At 44.3% G+C, this 20,847-nt stretch overlaps 2 protein-coding genes, 1 long non-coding RNA gene and 1 pseudogene across 5 annotated transcripts; 3 read left to right on the top strand and 1 right to left on the bottom strand.

Annotated features, from left to right (window-relative positions):
• The first annotated feature begins 87 nt into the window (after window positions 1-87).
• On the top strand, window positions 88-6,768 carry LOC114843567 (serum amyloid P-component-like). Of its 3 annotated transcripts, none has more exons than XM_055503202.1 (6): window positions 88-192; window positions 3,175-3,233; window positions 3,423-3,474; window positions 5,578-5,680; window positions 5,768-6,065; window positions 6,157-6,768. In XM_055503202.1, the coding sequence occupies exons 2-6, from the start codon at window positions 3,177-3,179 to the stop codon at window positions 6,373-6,375; spliced, it is 729 nt and encodes a 242-aa protein (XP_055359177.1). In that variant the 5' UTR covers window positions 88-192; window positions 3,175-3,176; the 3' UTR covers window positions 6,376-6,768. The 3 variants fall into 3 exon arrangements, with proteins under 3 accessions (XP_055359177.1, XP_055359176.1, XP_055359175.1); XM_055503201.1 differs by lacking the exons at window positions 88-192; window positions 3,175-3,233 and adding exons at window positions 3,652-3,738; window positions 5,060-5,114 and having other exon boundaries at window positions 3,433-3,474; XM_055503200.1 differs by lacking the exons at window positions 88-192; window positions 3,175-3,233; window positions 3,423-3,474 and adding exons at window positions 4,737-4,955; window positions 5,060-5,114.
• On the bottom strand, window positions 3,487-6,282 carry LOC129603157 (uncharacterized). Its single transcript, XR_008692833.1, has 3 exons — window positions 6,149-6,282; window positions 5,023-5,108; window positions 3,487-4,694 (listed from the first exon to the last, which is right to left on the bottom strand). It is a non-coding gene; the product is annotated as an uncharacterized LOC129603157 (long non-coding RNA).
• A 92-nt stretch (window positions 6,769-6,860) lies between the features above and the next one.
• Window positions 6,861-15,411, top strand: LOC114843088 (serum amyloid P-component-like; annotated as a pseudogene).
• Window positions 15,412-15,558: 147 nt separating this feature from the next.
• Window positions 15,559-18,273, top strand: LOC114843566 (C-reactive protein-like). The gene is made up of 5 exons (XM_029130234.3): window positions 15,559-15,860; window positions 15,962-16,016; window positions 16,476-16,578; window positions 16,667-16,955; window positions 17,078-18,273. Exons 1-5 carry the CDS (start codon window positions 15,855-15,857, stop codon window positions 17,282-17,284), a joined length of 660 nt encoding a protein of 219 aa, XP_028986067.1. The 5' UTR covers window positions 15,559-15,854; the 3' UTR covers window positions 17,285-18,273.
• The last annotated feature ends 2,574 nt before the right edge of the window (window positions 18,274-20,847 follow it).

Here is a 20,847-nt window from a genome sequence, read left to right on the forward strand (position 1 = left end):
TTAAACTGACTTCGTCAAGGCAGAGTTTAGGAGCTGTCACTGTGTGTCTCAGGTAATGCTGCATATAGGTCAGGAATAAAGAAGAAAAATTTGCAGGACAGGAGAACAAGTTAAATGTGTGGCAGTCTGTTCGTGCCACATGGGATGCTGCTTCTGCAATAGGACATGTGTGGCTGGATGGAGAGCCTTCAAGTAGGTAATTCATAAAAGAAGAATTCATAGAAGAAGAAAATAATTCATAGGATTCAACTTTGTGATGCCTGGTAGCAAAAATGCTAATTATTTCACTTACACTGTGGGTAATGTTCTCAACTGGGAGGCACTGGATTTTCAGAGAGACAGGAAACACATCAGTAACCATTTAAATCATTATCATCATCAATGTCTTAGAAAGTTAAATATAATCAATAATACTGCAATTACTGTATGTCATATACCTGTCACATATATGCACTGTATCTACTACAGTATATGACAAATGTATTTTATGTATAACATGTAATTAGAACTTCTAAAAGTCGATTATGGAGATTTTGCTTCAATTGTAACTAAGGCATAGCATGAACAATCACAGTTCAGCAGAAACGTAAGCTGGCAGAGGCAGCACAGAATACTAGTAAGCTTATTCGTGTTACACGGTGCCGAGAGTAACTCCACCTACCGATCAAAGTCATACTACATGTCCTTCATGGGCATGATGTCTGATGTCCACATGTGGGATTATGTCCTTTCATTCTTTGAGATCCAAAAATATGTCGATAAGGTAAACTTCAACGTGCTCAACTGGAAAGCGCTGGACTTTCAGATTGTTGACAGAGTCCTGATAGAAGAGAAGCAAAGCACCTGTTACTGAACATTTAGAGAACATTATTGATGTCCTGCTTTCTCTACAGTTTACTGGCATCTACACTTTGTTAAGTTATTGTTTATTACCTGTTAATACTCAAGCCCCATTCTGTGCGTTTAGTATGCATATTGTGCAAAGGGGAAAATACTTCCTGTAAATGAACATGGCTGTAGTTCCTCAACGGTCAAGGCTACATTATTGAGCTTGGTGTCGCTGGAAAGGAAATTCCTTGTAATTTTCAAAGAAAGAAACAGAATCTGTCACAGTTTTATTGAATCAAAAGTAACAGAGACGCAGATCATTTGATAAACCCCTGCCTAAATTTGTAAATGTAGCAAAATGTGATGGAAATTTTCATAAATTGGATGTACAAAACAACTTGTTTACCTGGATTCTATAAAGGCTATGTTATAAAACACCTAGGCAGTAGTTTTCTACACTGTTTTATGTAAAAACATGTCAAAGCAAGGACCAAGGTCGACATTTGGAGGCCCAAAAATGAAACAATATGACGAAAGGCTCAACAAGGTCTGCTGTGTTTTTTACATCTTTATACAATCAACAATCAAGTAGTCTGCAACCCACAGATAAATACCTCCTTCTAATGCTATGGGGGAAAACCTTTTCTCTTTTTTAAACGTCCCGGGCCACCAGTTTGGCACAATGCTTGGCGCGGGTTTGAATCTAGCTGCAGGATGTCAGACTTGGGCAGGCGTCGGACCCATATGCACAGCACAGAGGCAGGATGATGATCAAACACAGGTTTATTTGGGTAAAGCAGGGTCAGACGGTCCAGGTCATACACGAGGTTTGGCAATGACATACAGCAGGGAGCAGGCAATCTCGAGTCCAGTAGGCAGGCAAGGTTCGGTGCACATGAGGTCTCGTTAAACGGTACAGACAAGGGTAAAGCAAAACTCACGGTCAGTTGTTCAGTCCAAGGTCTTTCTCTGGCGACGGTACAAACGAGGTTTAGGCAGGATACAACGGTCAAAGCAAACAGGAACAATACACGAGGGAACTAGACACGAAACACTGGAACGAGGTATGGAGCTAAACAATCTGGCAAGGGACTATGGGAACAGGTGGTGGCTAAATACACAGGGTGATTACTAATTACGGACAGGTGTGGATAATGAGAACCGGTAAGTGAACAACTGACTGAAAACAGGAAGTACTACAAACTAAAACAGGAAATACTGCGCTAACACAGGACACAACAAGAAACCAAAACTCCAGATCGTGACACAGGAGTTGCAAGTCAGTGACCTCTGTGCTGGTCCTGAAGGGCAGGAAGGGCATCCGACGCTGCCAATGACAACCATGTGAATCAGCTAGCTAAGTTGCTATGTTCAGCAGCTTTAGAGGTTATTGTGGTTAGGGTCAGGGCTGGATAACGGGTGGGGGGTTCAGGTTATAGTTAGCTAACACAATACCGCTAGCTGTTTGCTAAGTTATGCTCGCTAATAAATCAAAATCCAAAAACTCGATCCTCCCGTCTAAACAACAAATGCTCAACAGCGCCCCTACTGACTCTGCTGGTTAAATCATTCGAGTCGTGATCAACCTTACGAATCAATGACGACGACCTACCGCACCTATTCACCGCTGCCAGCAGGTAGATGGGCACCTACCGGCTCATACGTATGGGCTGATAACCACTGATAATGACCATTGAATGGCGGAAGGCTTGATTTTCTATAGTTATAGGTCCTATTGTTTAGACCCTTTTAGTGACTTTTATCATCTGCCTCTTTTTTAAATTATATGAGGAAACATGGGGAAATTTTGCCTTTGAATAGAGTACACTGAAAAGAATTTTTTTTGTAAATGTTATACTGATAATCTGTGTAAATGTTACAAAAATGTCAAAATTTAGTACCATAATTTGTCCAATTAAAGTTTGTATAAAAAATAGCAATAGTAAATAAAATGATTCATTGTTTTAAGAACTTAAAAAGTAAATTTGACTTGGGTGATAAACATAAATATGGCAACCCTCAATGACGTAAAAGGACAGGTTGCACTCAAAACAGGCTTGACCTTCAGTGAGAGGTGGGAGATTTTCACATACTGTACAATTGGCCTCTATGACCATCTATGTACATAAACACATCTAAAATCAGTGCATTTATTTGTATTTTTATCCAAGTGAAATTGTGATAGATATCAGGTGTAAGACAAAACTGTTTTTATTTTTACAGGATTTGTGGTATTATTTAATGTTGGAATTTTATTCTTACTGACCAAGTGTTGAACTTGTTAATCTTAAGCACATGAAATGCATTTGTGTACTTTATCTAAGATTTGTGTACTTTATCTAACAGAAATGAGGAAGTGTAGTGGTGCTCACCAGCACAGACAAAGTCCAGACATGGATTTAAAGGCAAGATTAATTCTTATATTAAATAAGAATAAAATGTAATAATGTGTGTTCTTTTCTTTCACAAAAGTCTAAAGTAAATACTAGTAAGCTTATTTGTGTTGTACGGTGCAGAGAGTAACTCCACCTACTACACAGATCGAAGTCATGCTACATGTTTTTTATTGTCGTTTGTCTCCTTCTTTATATTAGATGGAATTTTTCGTGCTGGTGATGCTGCCAGCGTGTGCTGCTGGTCTACAAGGTGAGTCTGAGATATTCTTTACTTAACAAGGAGGATTTAGTATAACTGTGTTCTCCACAGAATTTATTGGAATTCCGATTAAAGGTCAATGCACAAGCTTTTTTCATGCTCCACAATGCTAAAGAATTGGACCTTAATGTCTCAGTAAGGTGTCTGTAACTTTTCTCGTCCTCATAGAGGAGTTCAACCATACGTTTAATCCAAAATCTGACTCTGAAGTCAAATGGGAGGCTGTTAAAGTGGTTACACTTCGACTGGGGCAAGGTACGTCTAACTGGCAATTTCACATTTAATTTAATTTATTGATTTATATAATGCTCAACTTGATTAGCGTCTGCTAACGCTAATACTAATGGTTGCCAATAAACAGCCTGAGTTAATACAACAGAATATTCATAACACAACAACAGCCTGTTTGGGAGCATAGCTCGATACACTGATATAAACTCATTTTTTGTTTTTTTCATTTTCATGCCCCTGCTGTGTCAAAATATTTTTTCCATAATGGGGTCTTCAGCTGCAGTTTATATTTTGCCGTATTTGTCTGTAATTAAATGCCAATGTGGGAACGGTGAATGCCTACAGAGGCATGGTGTGACAGCAATTGTTGCTGTCAAGATATTGCATGTGTTTATTACTTTTATTAATTAATTAAATTAAAATATCGATAAATCTTACCTCAAGACGCCTGAACCAGTTGCCAAACCTACCGTCATGTATGGTTGATGATCCAGGACTGGAGCCAGTATGATTGAATGTGTATTCATTACAAAATATATTTAATATACAGTATATCAGACATTTACACATTCATGGAATAAATCAGTATCTCAGAAATTAAACTATTTTAGAACATTTTACTATTTACAGATTAATCATAACGTACCTGGGAACTCTGGTTTACAAACATAGTTTTGGTTCTAAAGACATATTGACCTAATATATTTTTAATTGATTTTAGTAAGGTGTATGATATATCAAGTGCTAATATATAACTAATAGAAATGTAGTTATTGTTTTTTTTCTTCATAAATTTGACAGTAGAGTCAGTAGTAGAGGCAGTAGTGGCCACCAGTTTGGCACAATGCTTGGCGCGGGTTTGAATCTAGCTGCAGGAGTTGCAAGTCAGTGACCTCTGTGCTGGTCCTGAGGGGCTGCGTCAGGAAGGGGCATCAGACGCTGCCAATGACAACCATGTGAATCATTTAATGTGTCAACCCCTGACGGGAAAAAGATGGGAGGCGTTACCTTCTTATTTTAATGTTCTTTGTAAATGAATCACATCGATCGTCAATCCAGTAAACTTCCACCCAAAAGACCGTTTGTTTTACTGTGTTATACTGTGATAAGTCAAAACTGGACACACCTTCAAATGCTACATGTACTGTATATAAGCCAGGGACGCTCAATGAGGGCACAGAACCAGCTAAAGTACTTTCCATATATTGTTGTGCACCACAGGATAACAAAGTAAAATGAAGGTATGATGATCACTGTTAGAGCCGTAAACACTAAATTATTAATTTACTAACATCACCAGCATTTTACCTTCTGTTGAATTGTGGATGTTTTTTTTCTGTGTCAGATGTTGCTGGTGTTTCTCCTGGTGATGATGGCAGCATGTCCTGCCATCCCTCAAGGTAAAACAGAAATCAACATGATGAAAAATGATTATTTGATGCACATATTGATTTATTGCTATGCATATGACATAGCAATGCTTTTGTTTTGTAAGATTAAATTCACACTAATTTTAACAGCAACAATCAACTAAACTTAAATTATAAAATTAAACTGTAGATAAAACATGTTATTATTATTTTGTTGAAAATTATATATATAAACAATATTTTATTTAATGAACATATTTATGGAAACTTCAGTATGAAGCTGTTAACTTATGTTAACAGGACAAAGTTCTACAGAAACAAATAAAGTCCATAAACAGACAAACAAGTATTATAGGAAGCAGAGTCACCAAGAAATCACTATGTTAATTATTAACTGAATTATTTAAATGCTTCTAAATTTGAATTTTGCTTCTCTCACATGTTTTTAATTTATAAACTTGTGACTTTGTGATTGTTTTCTTCTCTTTCTAAGATCTGTCAGGTAAAATGTTCACCTTCCCTCAACAAACCAACACAGCTCATGTTAAACTGACTTCATCAAGGCAGAGTTTAGGAGCTGTCACTGTGTGTCTCAGGTAATGCTGCATATGCAGAACAGAAGGTCACACTGTGTGACTTAGTTCAAGGCATCACTGATGATGGTTTATTTCTGATGTCTACAGGTTCTTCACAGACCTAAGGAGAGAACATGCCCTTTTCTCTTTGTCTACCTCCTCTTTTTCAAACGACTTCATGATCCAATGGGATGACAAAAATAAAGAGATTGAGCCTCATATCAGAGATCAAAAGGTAGAATATGGAGGGCAGGACTTCAAGCTGAACATGTGGCACTCGGTCTGCACCACGTGGGACTCCTCCTCTGGACTGGCGCAGGTTTGGCTTGACGGACAGCCCTCAGTAAGGAAATACAGCAGCTCTGGATCAAGCATCAGCGGAAGCCCCATCATCATTCTAGGACAGGTACAGTGCAGCGTACGCCCACACTTTTATGTCAAAGTACAATTAAGTCACAGCTCATTTATTGTCATTCAAACGTTTCCAACCTGTACAGGAGCAGGATTCCCACGGCGGAGGCTTTGACATCAACCAGTCGTTCGTTGGCATGATGTCCGATGTCCACATGTGGGACTACGTCCTCTCCTCCTGTGAGATCCAGAAATATGTCGATGAGCTAAACTTCACTCCGGGGAACGTGCTCAACTGGAAAGCGCTGGACTTTCAGATTGTTGACAGAGTCCTGATAGAAGAGAAGCAAAGCTCCTGTCACTGAACATTTAGAGAACATTATAAGTTTCAAGTGTCCTCTTGTTACACATAATGTTTTCTATATTTTACCAGCGTCTACGCTTTGTTAATTAATCATTAATTAAAGGATCTTTTTTTCAATTAACCTTGATAAAAGAAATATGCAAAAGACTGATTATAACGTAATGAAGAGCTTCCAGGTGAAAAAAAGAGCACGTGTTTAGAATGTATAGAAATTCCCCTGCTGTGGGGAATTTATATATATTAAATACAATCCAGACTTAGGGCAATCACCAGCCAACAGATAGACTTGTAGCCCTGTTTATTGTGTTTCAACACCTTCAAATGCTATATGTAAGTTTTCTTCTCTTGTTTTTAAACAAGTTCTTTGGAAATAAATCACATCCAGTAAAACTCCCACCCAGACTGATTGTTCACGATGCTTGCTTTACTATGTTATACTGTGTGATAAGTTAAAGCTGGACACACCTTTAACACCTATGTACTGCTATGTATAGGTATATACAGTATGGGAGTATAGGCCAGGGACACTTAATGAGGGCACAGAACCAGCCAACATAACAAACTGTATGTATATGCTATGCATATCAAATAGCAATGCTTTTGCTTTGTAAGATACAATTCATGCTAATTCTAAAAGCAGCAATTAAGTAAACTTAAATTAGCAAATGAAACTCTAGATTAACCATGTTTATTATCATTTTGTTGAAATTATATATAATAAATAATGTTTTATCTATGAAGATATTTAATGAAACTTCAGTCAATCATGAAATTAGCATGAGGCTGTTATCTTATGTAAACAGGACAAAGTTCATAGACAGACAAACAAGTATTACAGAAAGCTGAGTCACACTGAAATCACTATGTTAATTATTAACTATTAACAAATTATATTAATGCATTTTTGTTTTTGTCACATATTATTACATTATTATTACACTTGTGACTTAGTGATTGTTGATTTCTCTTTCTTTTTCTAAAGTCTGTCAGGTAAAATATTCACCTTCCCAGAAGAAACTGTCATAGCTCACATTAAACTGACTCCGTCAAGGCAGAGTTTAGGAGCTGTCACTGTGTGTCTCAGGTAATGCTGCATATGCAAAACAGAAGATCACACAGATGTGTGAGTAAGTTCAAAGCATCACTAATGAGGTTTTATTTCTGACGTCTACAGGTTCTTCACAGACCTAAAGAGAGACTACTCCCTTTCTCTTTGGGTCAGGGATAAAGAAGAAAAATTTGCAGGACAGGAGAACAAGTTAAATGTGTGGCAGTCTGTTCGTGCCACATGGGATGCTGCTTCTGCAATAGGACAGGTGTAGCTGGATGGAGAGCCTTCAAGTAGGTAATTCATAAAAGAAGAATTCATAGAAGAAGAAAATAATTCATAGGATTCAACTTTGTGATGCCTGGTAGCAAAAATGCTAATTATTTCACTTACACTGTGGGTAATGTTCTCAACTGGGAGGCACTGGATTTTCAGATAAACAGTAAACACATCAGTAACTATTTAAATCATTGTCATCATCAATGTCTTATAATAATATATAATATAATCAATAATACTGCAATTACTGTATGTGTGTAAATTGAATGTACAAAACAACTTGTTTACCTGGATTCTATAAAGGTTCTGTTATAAAAAATCTAGGCAGTAGTTTTCTACACTGTTTTATGTAAAAACATGTCAAAGCGAGGACCAAGGTCGACATTTGGAGGCCCAAAAATGGAACAATATGACGAAAGGCTCAACAAGGCTGCTGTGTTTTTTACATCTTTATACAATCAACAATCAAGTAGTCTGCAACCCACAGATAAATACCCCCTTCTAATGCTATGGGGAAAACTTTTTCTCTTTTTTAAACGTCCCGGGCCACCAGTTTGGCACAATGCTTGGCGCGGGTTTGAATCTAGCTGCAGGAGTTGCAAGTCAGTGACCTCTGTGCTGGTCCTGAGGGGCTGCGTCAGGAAGGGGCATCCGACGCTGCCAATGACAACCATGTGAATCATTTAATGTGTCGACCCCTGACGGGAAAAAGATGGAAGGCGTTACCTTCTTTTTTTAAACAAGTTCTTTGTAAATAAATCACATCGATCCTCAATCCGGTAAACTTCCACCCAAAAGACCGTTTGTTTTACTGTGTTATACTGTGATAAGTCAAAACTGGACACACCTTCAAATGCTACATGTACAGTATATAAGGGACGCTCAATGAGGGCACAGAACCAGCTAAAGTACTTTCCATATATTGTTGTGCACCACGGGATAACAAGGTGTAATGTGTCAGGAACTCGGGCAGGCGGCGAACCCACATGCACAGCACGGAGGCGAGAGTATAATCAACAGAAGGTTTATTATCCAAAGGCACGGTCAGACGGTCCAGGTCATACACAAGATGGCTCGGCAACAGTACAGGCAGGGAACAGGCAAAACTCACGGTAAGTAGATAATCCAGGGTCGGGCAGGATACACGATGCAGACAGGAACAAAACACGGGAAACATGAAACACGGGGACTCCGGAAACTAGGGACGCTCAGCTCAGGGATTCACAAGAAACACGAACACTCATGGGACTCGAATACGACAATCTGGCAAGTGACTACGGGAACAGGAGGCGACTAAATACACGGGTGAGTGATTACTGATGCAGCGCAGGTGAGGATAACGACCGGGTGAAACAAGAACAGCTGTGACGTGACATGACTCGGAAGTGAAGCTAGAACCCAAAACAGAGACCGGGGGACTACCAAAATAAAACAGGAAACGGAACCTGGAACCAAAATAAGACAAGGAATCAACTAGAACAAAAACACAGATCATGACAAGAACAAAAACACAGATCATGACAGTACCCCCCCCCCTATGGCGCCTTCCACGGCGCCTACGGAAGCCCCCCCCCCCAAACCAGGGCGGGCGGAGGGTGGTCCCAGGCGGAGGGACCGAATCCCTACCCCTCAAGGTACCCGAGCAGGGTGGGTGGAGGGAGGGCCGGGGGAGGGCCAAAACAAGAGTCCACAACAAAGTCCACGACCAGGGAAGACATGAAGTTCAGAGATTCCGTCACGGAGGGTGACGGCGTGGCGAGATCCTGCTCAGCAGCCGCTGAGCCCGGGTAGCACTCTTAGTGCCCTTGGGCTGGACCGATGTCCCCGGGAGCCACCCCGAATGGCAACGTCCTCCAGGCGGACGCTGATCCGATGGGCTGAGGAGTCGAGGCGGGCGTCGCCGCAGGAGGCAGCGCCATCCGGGCAGCAGGAGGCGCCGAGGGCGAGGCCACTCGTCCGGCGGCCGGGGCAAGGACGAGGCAGGGGCCAGCGGCGTCCTCTTTGGACCACCGCGACGAGAGACAGGAACCGATGCAGGTGCGGCCGGAGCCGGGCCGCCAGGAACCGATGCAGGTGCGGCCGGAGCCGGGCCGCCAGGAACCGATGCAGGTGCGGCCGGAGCCGGGACGGGAGCGACCCCCTCCTGGAGGTCGGCAGGGACTACGGCGGGAGCGACCCCCTCCTGGAGGTCGGCAGGAACTACGACGGGAGCGACCCCCTCCTGGAGGTCGGCAGGGACTACGGCGGGAGCGACCCCCTCCTGGAGGTCGGCAGGAACTACGGCGGGAGCGACCCCCTCCTGGAGGTCGGCAGGAACTGCGAGGGGAGCGACCCCCTCCTGGAGGTCGGCAGGAGCTGCGACGGGAGCGACCCCCTCCTGGAGGTCGGCAGGAACTGCGACTGGCGCGACCTCCGCCTGGAGGTCCGCCAGAGCTGCGACGGGCGCGACCCCCTCCTGGGGGTCCGCCGGGACTGCGACGGGCGCGACCCCCTCCTGGGGGTCCGCCGGGACTGCGACGGGCGCGACCCCCTCCTGGGGGTCCGCCGGGACTGCGACGGGCGCGACCCCCTCCTGGGGGTCCGCCGGGACTGCGACGGGCGCGACCCCCTCCTGGGGGTCCGCCGGGACTGCGACGGGCGCGACCCCCTCCTGGGGGTCCGCCGGGACTGCGGCTGACGCGACCTCCTCCTGGAGGCGCGCAGGAACTGCGGCTGACGCGACCTCCTCCTGGAGGCGCGCAGGAACTGCGGCTGACGCGACCTCCTCCTGGAGGCGCGCAGGAACTGCGGCTGACGCGACCTCCTCCTGGAGGCGCGCAGGAACTACGGCTAGCGCGACCTCCTCCTGGAGGTGCGCAGGAACTACGGCTAGCGCGACCTCCTCCTGGAGGTGCGCAGGAACTACGGCTAGCGCGACCTCCTCCTGGAGGTGCGCAGGAACTGCAGGTGCTGCCTCCTCCTGGAGGCCGGCGGGCGCTGCGGCTCCAAGGGTGACGGGGACTGGAACGACCGCTACAGGGCCGACAGGAACGGGGACTGGAACGACCGCTACAGGGCCGACAGGAACGGGTCAGAGACAGGGGTGACCTCTACTTGGCCCTACGGGAACGCCCTCAACTTGGCCTACGGGAACGCCCTCAACTTGGCCTACGGGAACGCCCTCAACTTGGCCTACGGGAACGCCCTCAACTTGGTCGACAGGGACAGGAGCTGGAACGACCTCAACTTGGTCGACAGGGACAGGAACTGGAACGACCTCAACTTGGTCGACAGGGACAGGAACTGGAACGACCTCAACTTGGTCGACAGGGACAGGAACTGGAACGACCTCAACATGGCCGACAGGAACAGGAACTGGAACGACCTCAACATGGCCGACAGGAACAGGAACTGGAACGACCGCAACATGGCCGACAGGAACTGGAACGACCTCAACATGGCCGACAGGAACTGGAACGGCCTCTGCTTGGCCGACAGGAACTGGAACGGCCTCTGCTTGGCCGACAGGAACTGGAACTAGAACGGCGTCCTCCTCTGAGGAGCCGACAGGAACTGGAACTAGAACGGCGTCCTCCTCTGAGGAGCCGACAGGAACTGGAACTAGAACGGCCTCAATATGGCCGACGGGAACAGGAACGGCGTCCTCCTCTGAGGAGCCGACAGGAACTAGAACGGCGTCCTCCTCTGAGGAGCCGACAGGAACTAGAACGGCGTCCTCCTCTGAGGAGCCGACAGGGACTGGAACGGCCGCAACATGGCCGACAGGGACTGGAACGGCCGCAACATGGCCGACAGGGACTGGAACGGCGTCAACTCCGGAGCTGGCATGACAACTTACGGCTGCCGAGCTCGACGGGGAAGACGTCGGGCCTGATTGGGTGGGGTTAACAATCGTCAGACGGGCGGTGCCCTCTGACGGGGACAAGGACGGAACTGGGGTCTGGGCGACACACGGCTGATCCGGGGTCTGGGCGACACACGGCTGATCCGGGGTCTGGGCGACACACGGCTGATCCGGGGTCTGGGCGACACACGGCTGATCCGGGGTCTGGACTAGGTTCGACTGGGCTGGGGCCTGGAGACGACAGGGCTGCACCGGGGCATGAGTAACACACGGCTGAACTGGGGTCTGGACTAGGTTCGACTGGGCTGGGGCCTGGAGACGACAGGGCTGCACCGGGGCATGAGTAACACACGGCTGAACTGGGGTCTGGGCAGCGCGCGGCTGACTCGGAGGCTGAGCAGCGCGCGGCTGACTCGGAGGCTGAGCAGCGCGCGGCTGACTCGGAGGCTGAGCAGCGCGCGGCTGACTCGGAGGCTGAGCAGCGCGCGGCTGACTCGGAGGCTGAGCAGCGCGCGGCTTGACTCGGAGGCTGAGCAGCGCGCGGCTGACTCGGAGGCTGAGCAGCGCGCGGCTGACTCGGAGGCTGAGCAGCGCGCGGCTGACTCGGAGGCTGAGCAGCGCGCGGCTGACTCGGAGGCTGAGCAGCGCGCGGGCTGACTCGGAGGCTGAGCAGCGCGCGGCTGACTCGGAGGCTGAGCAGCGCGCGGCTGACTCGGAGGCTGAGCAGCGCGCGGCTGACTCGGAGGCTGAGCAGCGCGCGGCTGACTCGGAGGCTGAGCAGCGCGCGGCTGACTCGGAGGCTGAGCAGCGCGCGGCTGACTCGGAGGCTGAGCAGCGCGCGGCTGACTCGGAGGCTGAGCAGCGCGCGGCTGACTCGGAGGCTGAGCAGCGCGCGGCTGACTCGGAGGCTGAGCAGCGCGCGGCTGACTCGGAGACTGAGCAGCGCGCGGCTGACTCGGAGACTGAGCAGCGCGCGGCTGAACTGGAAACTGAGCAGCGCGCGGCTGAACTGGAAACTGAGCAGCGCGCGGCTGAACTGGAGACTGAGGGCCGCGTGAGAGCAGGAAATCCTCCCAGGGAAACAACCATGGAGCTGGGCAGGTTGGTGTAGGCACGACGATCCGACGGGGCGGGGAGAAGGAAACCGAAACCATCGGCGGTGCGACTGGCGCTGGCGTGGTACAGAGCGCGTCGCTTAACTCGTCAAACTTCGCGCACAGTCGCTCGTAGAGGCGATGAACGCTGGGGTGATCTAACGCGGTGTCATCGTCCTCCAGCGTCACTATTGCCACCTCTACGGCGCTGCGCTGATCCTCCGGGTTACTAGCCCGTCGGTAATCCTCCGCAAGGATCTTGAAATACTTATGTAGGTCGCTGGGTAGCTCGGCGCAGGTAAAGTCCATACTTCCGCGGGAGAGTTATATTTGCCGTAAAAAAACAAGGGAAAAACAGTCACTGACCTGACCGGAGGCTAAGTGCTGGCTGGGTCCAAGTGTGGCCAGATTGTTCTGTCAGGAACTCGGGCAGGCGGCGAACCCACATGCACAGCACGGAGGCGAGAGTATAATCAACAGAAGGTTTATTATCCAAAGGCACGGTCAGACGGTCCAGGTCATACACAAGATGGCTCGGCAACAGTACAGGCAGGGAACAGGCAAAACTCACGGTAAGTAGATAATCCAGGGTCGGGCAGGATACACGATGCAGACAGGAACAAAACACGGGAAACATGAAACACGGGGACTCCGGAAACTAGGGACGCTCAGCTCAGGGATTCACAAGAAACACGAACACTCATGGGACTCGAATACGACAATCTGGCAAGTGACTACGGGAACAGGAGGCGACTAAATACACGGGTGAGTGATTACTGATGCAGCGCAGGTGAGGATAACGACCGGGTGAAACAAGAACAGCTGTGACGTGACATGACTCGGAAGTGAAGCTAGAACCCAAAACAGAGACCGGGGGACTACCAAAATAAAACAGGAAACGGAACCTGGAACCAAAATAAGACAAGGAATCAACTAGAACAAAAACACAGATCATGACAAGAACAAAAACACAGATCATGACATAATGAAGGTATGACGATCATTGTTAGAGTCGTCAACTCTAAATTATTAACTATTACTAACATCACCAACATTTTACACTTTGTTGAATTGTGGATGTTTTGTGTCTGTGTCAGATGTTGCTGGTGCTTCTCCTGGTGATGATGACAGCATGTGCTGCCATCCCTCAAGGTAAAATCTAAACTCATTATTTAATTATAGATGCACAGCAGTTTATGGTTTTCATGGTTGTTAAAATCATACTGACCTTTTTGTAAAATCAACATTGACAGAAATCAACATGATGAAAAATGATTATTCAACGCACATATAGATTTATTGCTATGCATATCACATAGCAATGCTTTTGCTTTGTAAGATACAGTGTTTTTAATCAACTAAACTTAAATTATCAAATTAAACTGTAGATAAGACATGTTATTATTATTATTTTGTTGAAAATTGTATATATGAATAATATTTTATTTTATGAACTTATTTATTGAAACTTCAGTCTGTTTTATTGTAAGTATGAAGCTGTTAACTTATGTAAACAGGACAAAGTTCTACAGAAACAGACAAACAAGCATTATAGGAAGCAGAGTCAACCTGAAATCACTGTTAATTATTAGCTGAATTATATAAATGCTTCTAAATTTAAATTTTGCTTCTCTCACATGTTTTTAATTTATAAACTTGTGACTTTTCTTTTCTTTTCGTTGGCATGATGTCTGATGTCCACATGTGGGACTACGTTCTTCAACCCAAAGAGATTCAGAAATATGCTAATCATTTCAGCTACACTGTGGGGAATGTTCTCAACTGGGAGGCACTGGACTTTCAGATTGTTGGCAGAGTGCTGATAGAAGAGAAACAGTGAACACATCAGTACCCATTTAAAGCAGCATCAATGTCTTAGACAGTTAAATGGTAAAATCAATCAATAATACCGCAATTACTGTGTGCCATATAATTGAGACAGTCTTATATACTGTATCAACTATATGACAAATGTATTGTATGTATTATACGTATGTATAACTTCTAAAAGCAGACGATTATGAAGGTCCTGCATCAATTAATATTGCTAATTTTAGCTGTGGGGTCCAGGAAGCCTTGATTCTCTGTACAGCCTTGATACTGTATCTAGTACTGTATATGACAAATGTATTATATGTATTACATGTATGTACAGTATTACTTCTAAAAGCCTTAGATGATTATGAAGATTCTGCATTAGTTAAGTTTAGTGATTTTAGCCCCTGAAGTCTCTGTGGGGTCCATGAATCCTTGATTTCTATTGTTATAATCCTATTGTTTATACACATTTGGTGACTTTCATCATTTGCCTCTTCTATGTTGTCTTCAAATTCTATGAGGAAACATGAGGAAATTTTGGCTTTGAGTAGAGTACACTGAAAAAAAGTGATTTTTTTGCTCCTGTATATGTTATTTTGTTAACCTGTGTAAATGTTACAAAAATGTCAAAATGTTGCGTAGAATTTAATATACATAGAAATATATGGAAATTTAGTAGCATAATTTGTCCAAGTAAGTTTTGCATAAAAAAAACAAGTAAAAGTAAATAAAATAATTCATTGTTTTTAAAAGCCTTCGAAATTAGATCCAGATATACATCGACGAGCTAAACTTCACTCAGGGGAAAATGCTCAGCTGAAAAGCGCTGGAGTCCTGATGGAGGAGAAGCATCGAACCTGTCACTGAACATTCAGAGTACATTATCAGTGTCCTGCTGTTTGTTAAGTATTTGTTTATTACAGATCTTTGTTTAAATCAAAGAATTATGCAAAATACTTAATTTGTTCTTATTGATTAGTACATAATGAAGAGCTGGGGGCTCCCAGGTATAAAAAGAGCATGTTTAGGATGTTTAGAAGTCTCCCTGCTGCCTCCTTCTTTTATATCTTTTTACAACCAGACACAAGGCAATCACCAGCCAACTGACAGACATGTACAGTAGCCCTGTTTATTGTCTTTCACCACCTTCAAATGCTATATGTAAAACTTCTTCTCTTTTTTTAAACAAGTTCTTTGGAAATAAATCACTTACAGTAAACTCCCATTGCAGAAGACTGATTGTTCATGACGCTTGTTTTACTGTGTTATACTGTATGTCACGTGAAACTAGCTGGACACACCCGTAAAATGCTGCATGTACTTCGTATAAGTGTGAGCAGACAACCAGCCAAAGTACAGTCCATAAATTGCTGTGCACCACAGGCTAACAAGGTAAAATGGAGGTATGACGTTCATTGTTACAACGAAAGACATTAAATTATTAATTTACTAACATCACCAGCATTTTAAATTCTGAACTGTGGATGTTTTGTGTCTGTGTCAGATGCCACTGGTGCTTCTTCTGGTGATGATGACAGCATGTGCTGCCATTCCTCAAGGTAAAATCTAACTTCATTATATAACTACTAGATGCACAGCGGTTTATGGTTTTGATGGTTGTTAGAGTTACTGTATGCTAACTTTTTTATATACGGTATGTTTCATATTAAATATTAACTTATGAAAAATATTTGCGTACATAATAGATGCATATCAGCAATGGATTTTACTAATTTTAACTCTAGCAATCAACTAAACCTTAAATTAGCACTTACATTTTTAGTCAATTTAACTACATGGTTTTAGCAATGGGGGCCTTATCTCATGTACAGTAAGCAGGACGAAGTTAGAGAAACGGGTAAAGTCCATAAAGAGACAACAAGTATTACAGGAAGCAAAGTCCCACTGAAATCACTATGTTAATTATTAACTGAATTATTGAAATACATTTTGCTTCTATCATTCATTTTCAATTTATACAATGTACTTTGTGAGTGTTCAATTCTTCTCTTCCTAAGATCTGTCAGGTAAAATGTTCACCTTCCCAGAAGAAACCAACACAGCTCACGTTAAACTGACTTTATCAAGGCAGAGTTTAGGAGCTGTCACTGTGTGTCTCAGGTAATGCTGCATATAAAAAACAGAAGGTCACACTGTGTGACTTAGTTCAAGGCATCACTGATGATGGTTTGATTTCTGACCTCTGCAGGTTCTTCACAGACCTCAATAGGGACTACCCCTTTTTCTCTGTGGCCACACCTTCTGCTGATAATGCCTTTCTGATTTTTAAGACGAAAAATAATCTTTCTCTCTGGGCCAAGGATAAATACGCAGAATTTGCAGGACATGAGAACAAGCTGAATGTGTGGCATTCTGTTTGTGCCACGTGGGATGCTGCATCTGGAATAGGACAGGTGTGGCTGGATGGAAAGCCTTCAAGTAGGAAATTCATCAGCGATGGGTCCATCAGCGGGGTTATGATAGGTGTTTTAGGACAGGTACGCCTGGTGGTAGGAACAAGTCATACATTGAGAGTTTCACAGCCTAGAAAAAAAATTAAAATCCAAATAAAGCACAAAAACATTCTAACGTTCTGTCTAATCTTTCTTTCCATTCCCAGGAGCAGGATAAACACGGTGGAGGGTTTGACATGCAACAGTCATTCGTTGGCATGATGTCTGATGTCCACATGTGGGACTACGTCCTTCAACCCAAAGAGATGCTGAAATATGCTAATCATTTCAGCTACACTGTGGGGAATGTTCTCAACTGGGAGGCACTGGACTTTCAGATTGTTGGCAGAGTGCTGATAGAAGGGAAACAGTGAACACATCGGTAACCATTTAAAGCAGCATCTCTTTCATGTCTTTGAAAGTTAAATGTCATTAAGCATTAATATTGCAATTACTGTATGTGTCATATAACTGGGACAGTCTCATATACTGTATCTCCTATATGACAAATGATGTATTACATATATGTATAACTTATGAAAGCCTTGATGATTATGAAGATTCTGCATTAGTTTAGTGATTTTAGCCTCTGAAGTCTCTGTGGGGTCCAGGAAGCCTTGATTCTCTATAGTTATAGCTTCTATTGTTCAGACACCAACATTGACTTTTATTATCTGCCTCTTTTTTAATTCTATAAGGAAAAGAGATTTTTTTTTAACTTTGAGTAGAGTAAAATTAAGTTTGTGGGTTCACGTTTGGTTTTCCACATAAAAGGCTAAAACTAAATCATATAAAACCACTGGTTTTGTTTGGTTTATCGTCAATCTATAACTGCAATAATTACTAAATGTCCTAATAGCCACTAGCAGCCATTAATCCAGACAGGGCTTTATGGATTAATGACTTATGTTGTATCAGGCCTGATATGAGGTCAATGAATTCAAGCCCAGTGCCTGGATTCTAAGACTGCTGTCATGTGGCCACTGCGTATGCCTCTGCCTTTATGGCTTCCTCATTGTTTTCTACATTTTATTGCTCCATTCTTTCTGCTAAGCTGTTTTATCTGTGGCTTAGTGCTCTCATTTATGGACATTCACTGCTATTTGTTATGTGCCATAAACAAGTAAAGCCACCAACTTTAATAACCTCTGCACAACCAGATTTTTTATGACGATAAAAACTGCAGATATAAAGTGAAAATTATGCTCAAGAAATAAAATCTATTTATGATAACACACTCATAATGTTAAAAGGGATGTTGTTTACTCATTTTACATTTCCATTGTCCCATGACATACAACCCAGTGTTTAATATGCTAATCCTTATAATTGCAGGTCTTTGTGTCGTGTTGTTTTTTTCTGTGCTTGGTAATTTAATCTGAATCTAATGTTTGGGTCATAATTTAACTTTAGACCTATTATCATACAAACATTTACATGGTTGTGTTAGGTTAAAAAACAGATTCTTACTGTATCAGTCGTTAAGATGTTTTTCTCAGGCAAACGTTATAACATCCATGACAGATGACACATCGCTGTAGCAGCTACTTCTCCTTAACACCTTTGTTCTGACGTTGCTGCCGAGCCAATTAAGCCTCATGCGCTTATGTGTGTGGGAACTCCGAAGAATAAAGCCCTCGTGGTGGAAGTTGGCAGCTTCCTGATGCAACGCAGGGCAACTCTCCTCAACAGACTAAAAATTTAAATGTAATGTAAAGGTCTAATCCACCGGACAATGAGGAACACTGCCAGCTTGCATGTCATTTCCCTCCCTGACATCCTGGGCCGCGGTGCACGGCCCCCATGCTGGGCCCAGTTACACAGCCCTAGCTTTAGGCTTTCTGATCTGTTTGAAGAAACAGTAAGTCGGGGTTTGTCATGTTTTCTCTGAATCTAAGGTGCTCTTTGCTTTTCATGTTTGGATGTCCCACAGTAATAAAGTGAAGTGGTCACACATAGTCAGAGACCCGTAGTTTGATGCTGGCTGGTAATGAAAGTCTTTATATGTTCACCTATTTTGGTCTTCTCCACACAGTAATGGAAAATTAATGTTTTTGTACATTTCTCAAAGATAAAACCAAAGAAATCAGCAGACCAGCAGACGTTGTTTCCAGCCTGGCCAATCAGAACAGAGTGGGCGGGGTTGAGGGTGCCCCATTAAGATGTCTTTGCTTGTCACTGCCTCAAGGTGTTCTGTTCGTTTTTAAAAAGGTACCAGAACCTGGTATTAGCAGCCTGACATTTACCGTGACACCTAACATGACGAACACCCCCGTTGGATATACCCTGCTTTTAAAACCACGGCTTTTGATAAAACAGCAAAGTGCTTTTTGCTCATTAAAGACGACATGGAGGTCTGGAGTAGGAAGTACTGCAGCTCCTGGATGAGGACGAGGGGGACTCAGCAAAAATCCATTTGCATTTCCATTCTCTCAGGAACTCAGCTGTTTATTTAAGCTGATACAGAGTCAAACCTTTGTGGCCGGACACGCGTAATCGTATTATGTGTTTCAAGGTTATGTGAAATTAAGCATTAGTGGAAATGATGAATATAGGTTTGTTTTCACGGTTCTTCTGTGCTCCGCTATATCTTAATTCTTTCCTGGGGCAATATTGAAGAACTCTATCACATTAATACATCTGTCTGCACACACACGCACACACACACACACACACACACACACACACACACACACACACACACACACACACACACACACACACGCACACCCCAAAAGCAGGAAACGGCTAAGATCAACAGCAGTTCCTTGCTGGTGGGGGAATAAGACAATGTGAGGGGGTGTAGCAGATTGTGTGCGCAGATAATGTTGTTAGATGCTCGATAACAGGATGTCTCCGACTAAATGTTTCGCTTTGGGCAGAAGAGGCGCTGAATATTCCTCTCGCAGCGTCGGCTTCATCGCGGCGACATCTGCTCCGCCCGCCTCTTCTCCTGCCTCTGTGTCATCACATCATTAGTGCTGCACAGCCTGTACAAACCTCTCCTGTTGTTCAGGATCTGCCATTCTGCTGCTCTCCACCAGCCACTATAGTCTCAGTATTGACTTCCCCACCTAATTAAGTCACCTGCCTACCCAGCTGCTACTTATCTGCTACTGAGGCCCAGTCTGAGCCAATCTGTGCATGTCTCCTCAGTTAAACAGCCTCTACATGCTCTGATAGCCGTTATCTAACTGCTGGAGCCATTACGTTATTGCTACGTCCAAATTTAGATCTACTAAAAGCCTTTTTTACACCTGTCCTGCCTCCAAGGGCTGTTTTTGGCCAATGTGCGATGGCACGCGTGTTGAATCTGCATATGCTCATGCGATCTGCCTCCCCCTTCCTCTCCTTCCCACTGTGTGTGTGTGTGTGTGTGTGTGTGTGTGTGTGTGTGTGTGTGTGTGTGTGTGTGTGTGTGTGTGTACAGTATGTAGGTGCCGGTGTCTCCACATTTGCATGCCCTTGAGAGGGAGCCAGGCTTGTGTCGGAGAGCAGGAGATCAATAACATCCTGAAAAGAGAGCAACCTTAGGGATACAATTGGACCACTTGAAGTGGAAGGCGAGAGGAAAACACAAGCTATTGCCTATGCTTTTCAAAACAATGGATTTCAGCGGGGAGCATCAATCTATTTTCACCACACTGTGTGAAAAAGATCCCCGCACAAACACAAAATCCGCTTCTTCTCTCTCAGAACTCAATGGAAATAGACATTAAAAACATTTAGACCTGTCCATTTGGCTGAATGAAACCATTGCTTTCCGTCCTGCTTGTCTTGGCCGAGGCACAGCTGACAGTAGGCAGAGCTGACTGATCAAATGGCAGCGCCACACAGCAGCTGAGCATGGACAGAACCGTCTGTGGGTTTCTGGTTTCCTCTGATGTATTATTCATTCTACAGTGCACGCTAACCTGGATATAACGACCGTTACGCT

This window comes from Betta splendens, chromosome 16, assembly GCF_900634795.4.
Source record: "Betta splendens chromosome 16, fBetSpl5.4, whole genome shotgun sequence".
Lineage (NCBI taxonomy): Eukaryota > Metazoa > Chordata > Actinopteri > Anabantiformes > Osphronemidae > Betta > Betta splendens.

Bases quoted from the DNA above. Each gene is read 5' to 3' on its own strand.
- LOC114843567 (XM_055503202.1), top strand. From the start codon at position 3,177: ATGAGGAAGTGTAGTGGTGCTCACCAGCACAGACAAAGTCCAGACATG. The intron at 3,234-3,422 runs GCAAGATTAATT...TCTTTATATTAG, and splicing joins GTCCAGACATGGATTTAAAG to ATGGAATTTTTCGTGCTGGT. The intron at 5,681-5,767 runs GTAATGCTGCAT...TGATGTCTACAG, and splicing joins GCTGTCACTGTGTGTCTCAG to GTTCTTCACAGACCTAAGGA.
- LOC114843566 (XM_029130234.3), top strand. The intron at 16,579-16,666 runs GTAATGCTGCAT...TGACCTCTGCAG, and splicing joins GCTGTCACTGTGTGTCTCAG to GTTCTTCACAGACCTCAATA. The intron at 16,956-17,077 runs GTACGCCTGGTG...TTCCATTCCCAG, and splicing joins TGATAGGTGTTTTAGGACAG to GAGCAGGATAAACACGGTGG.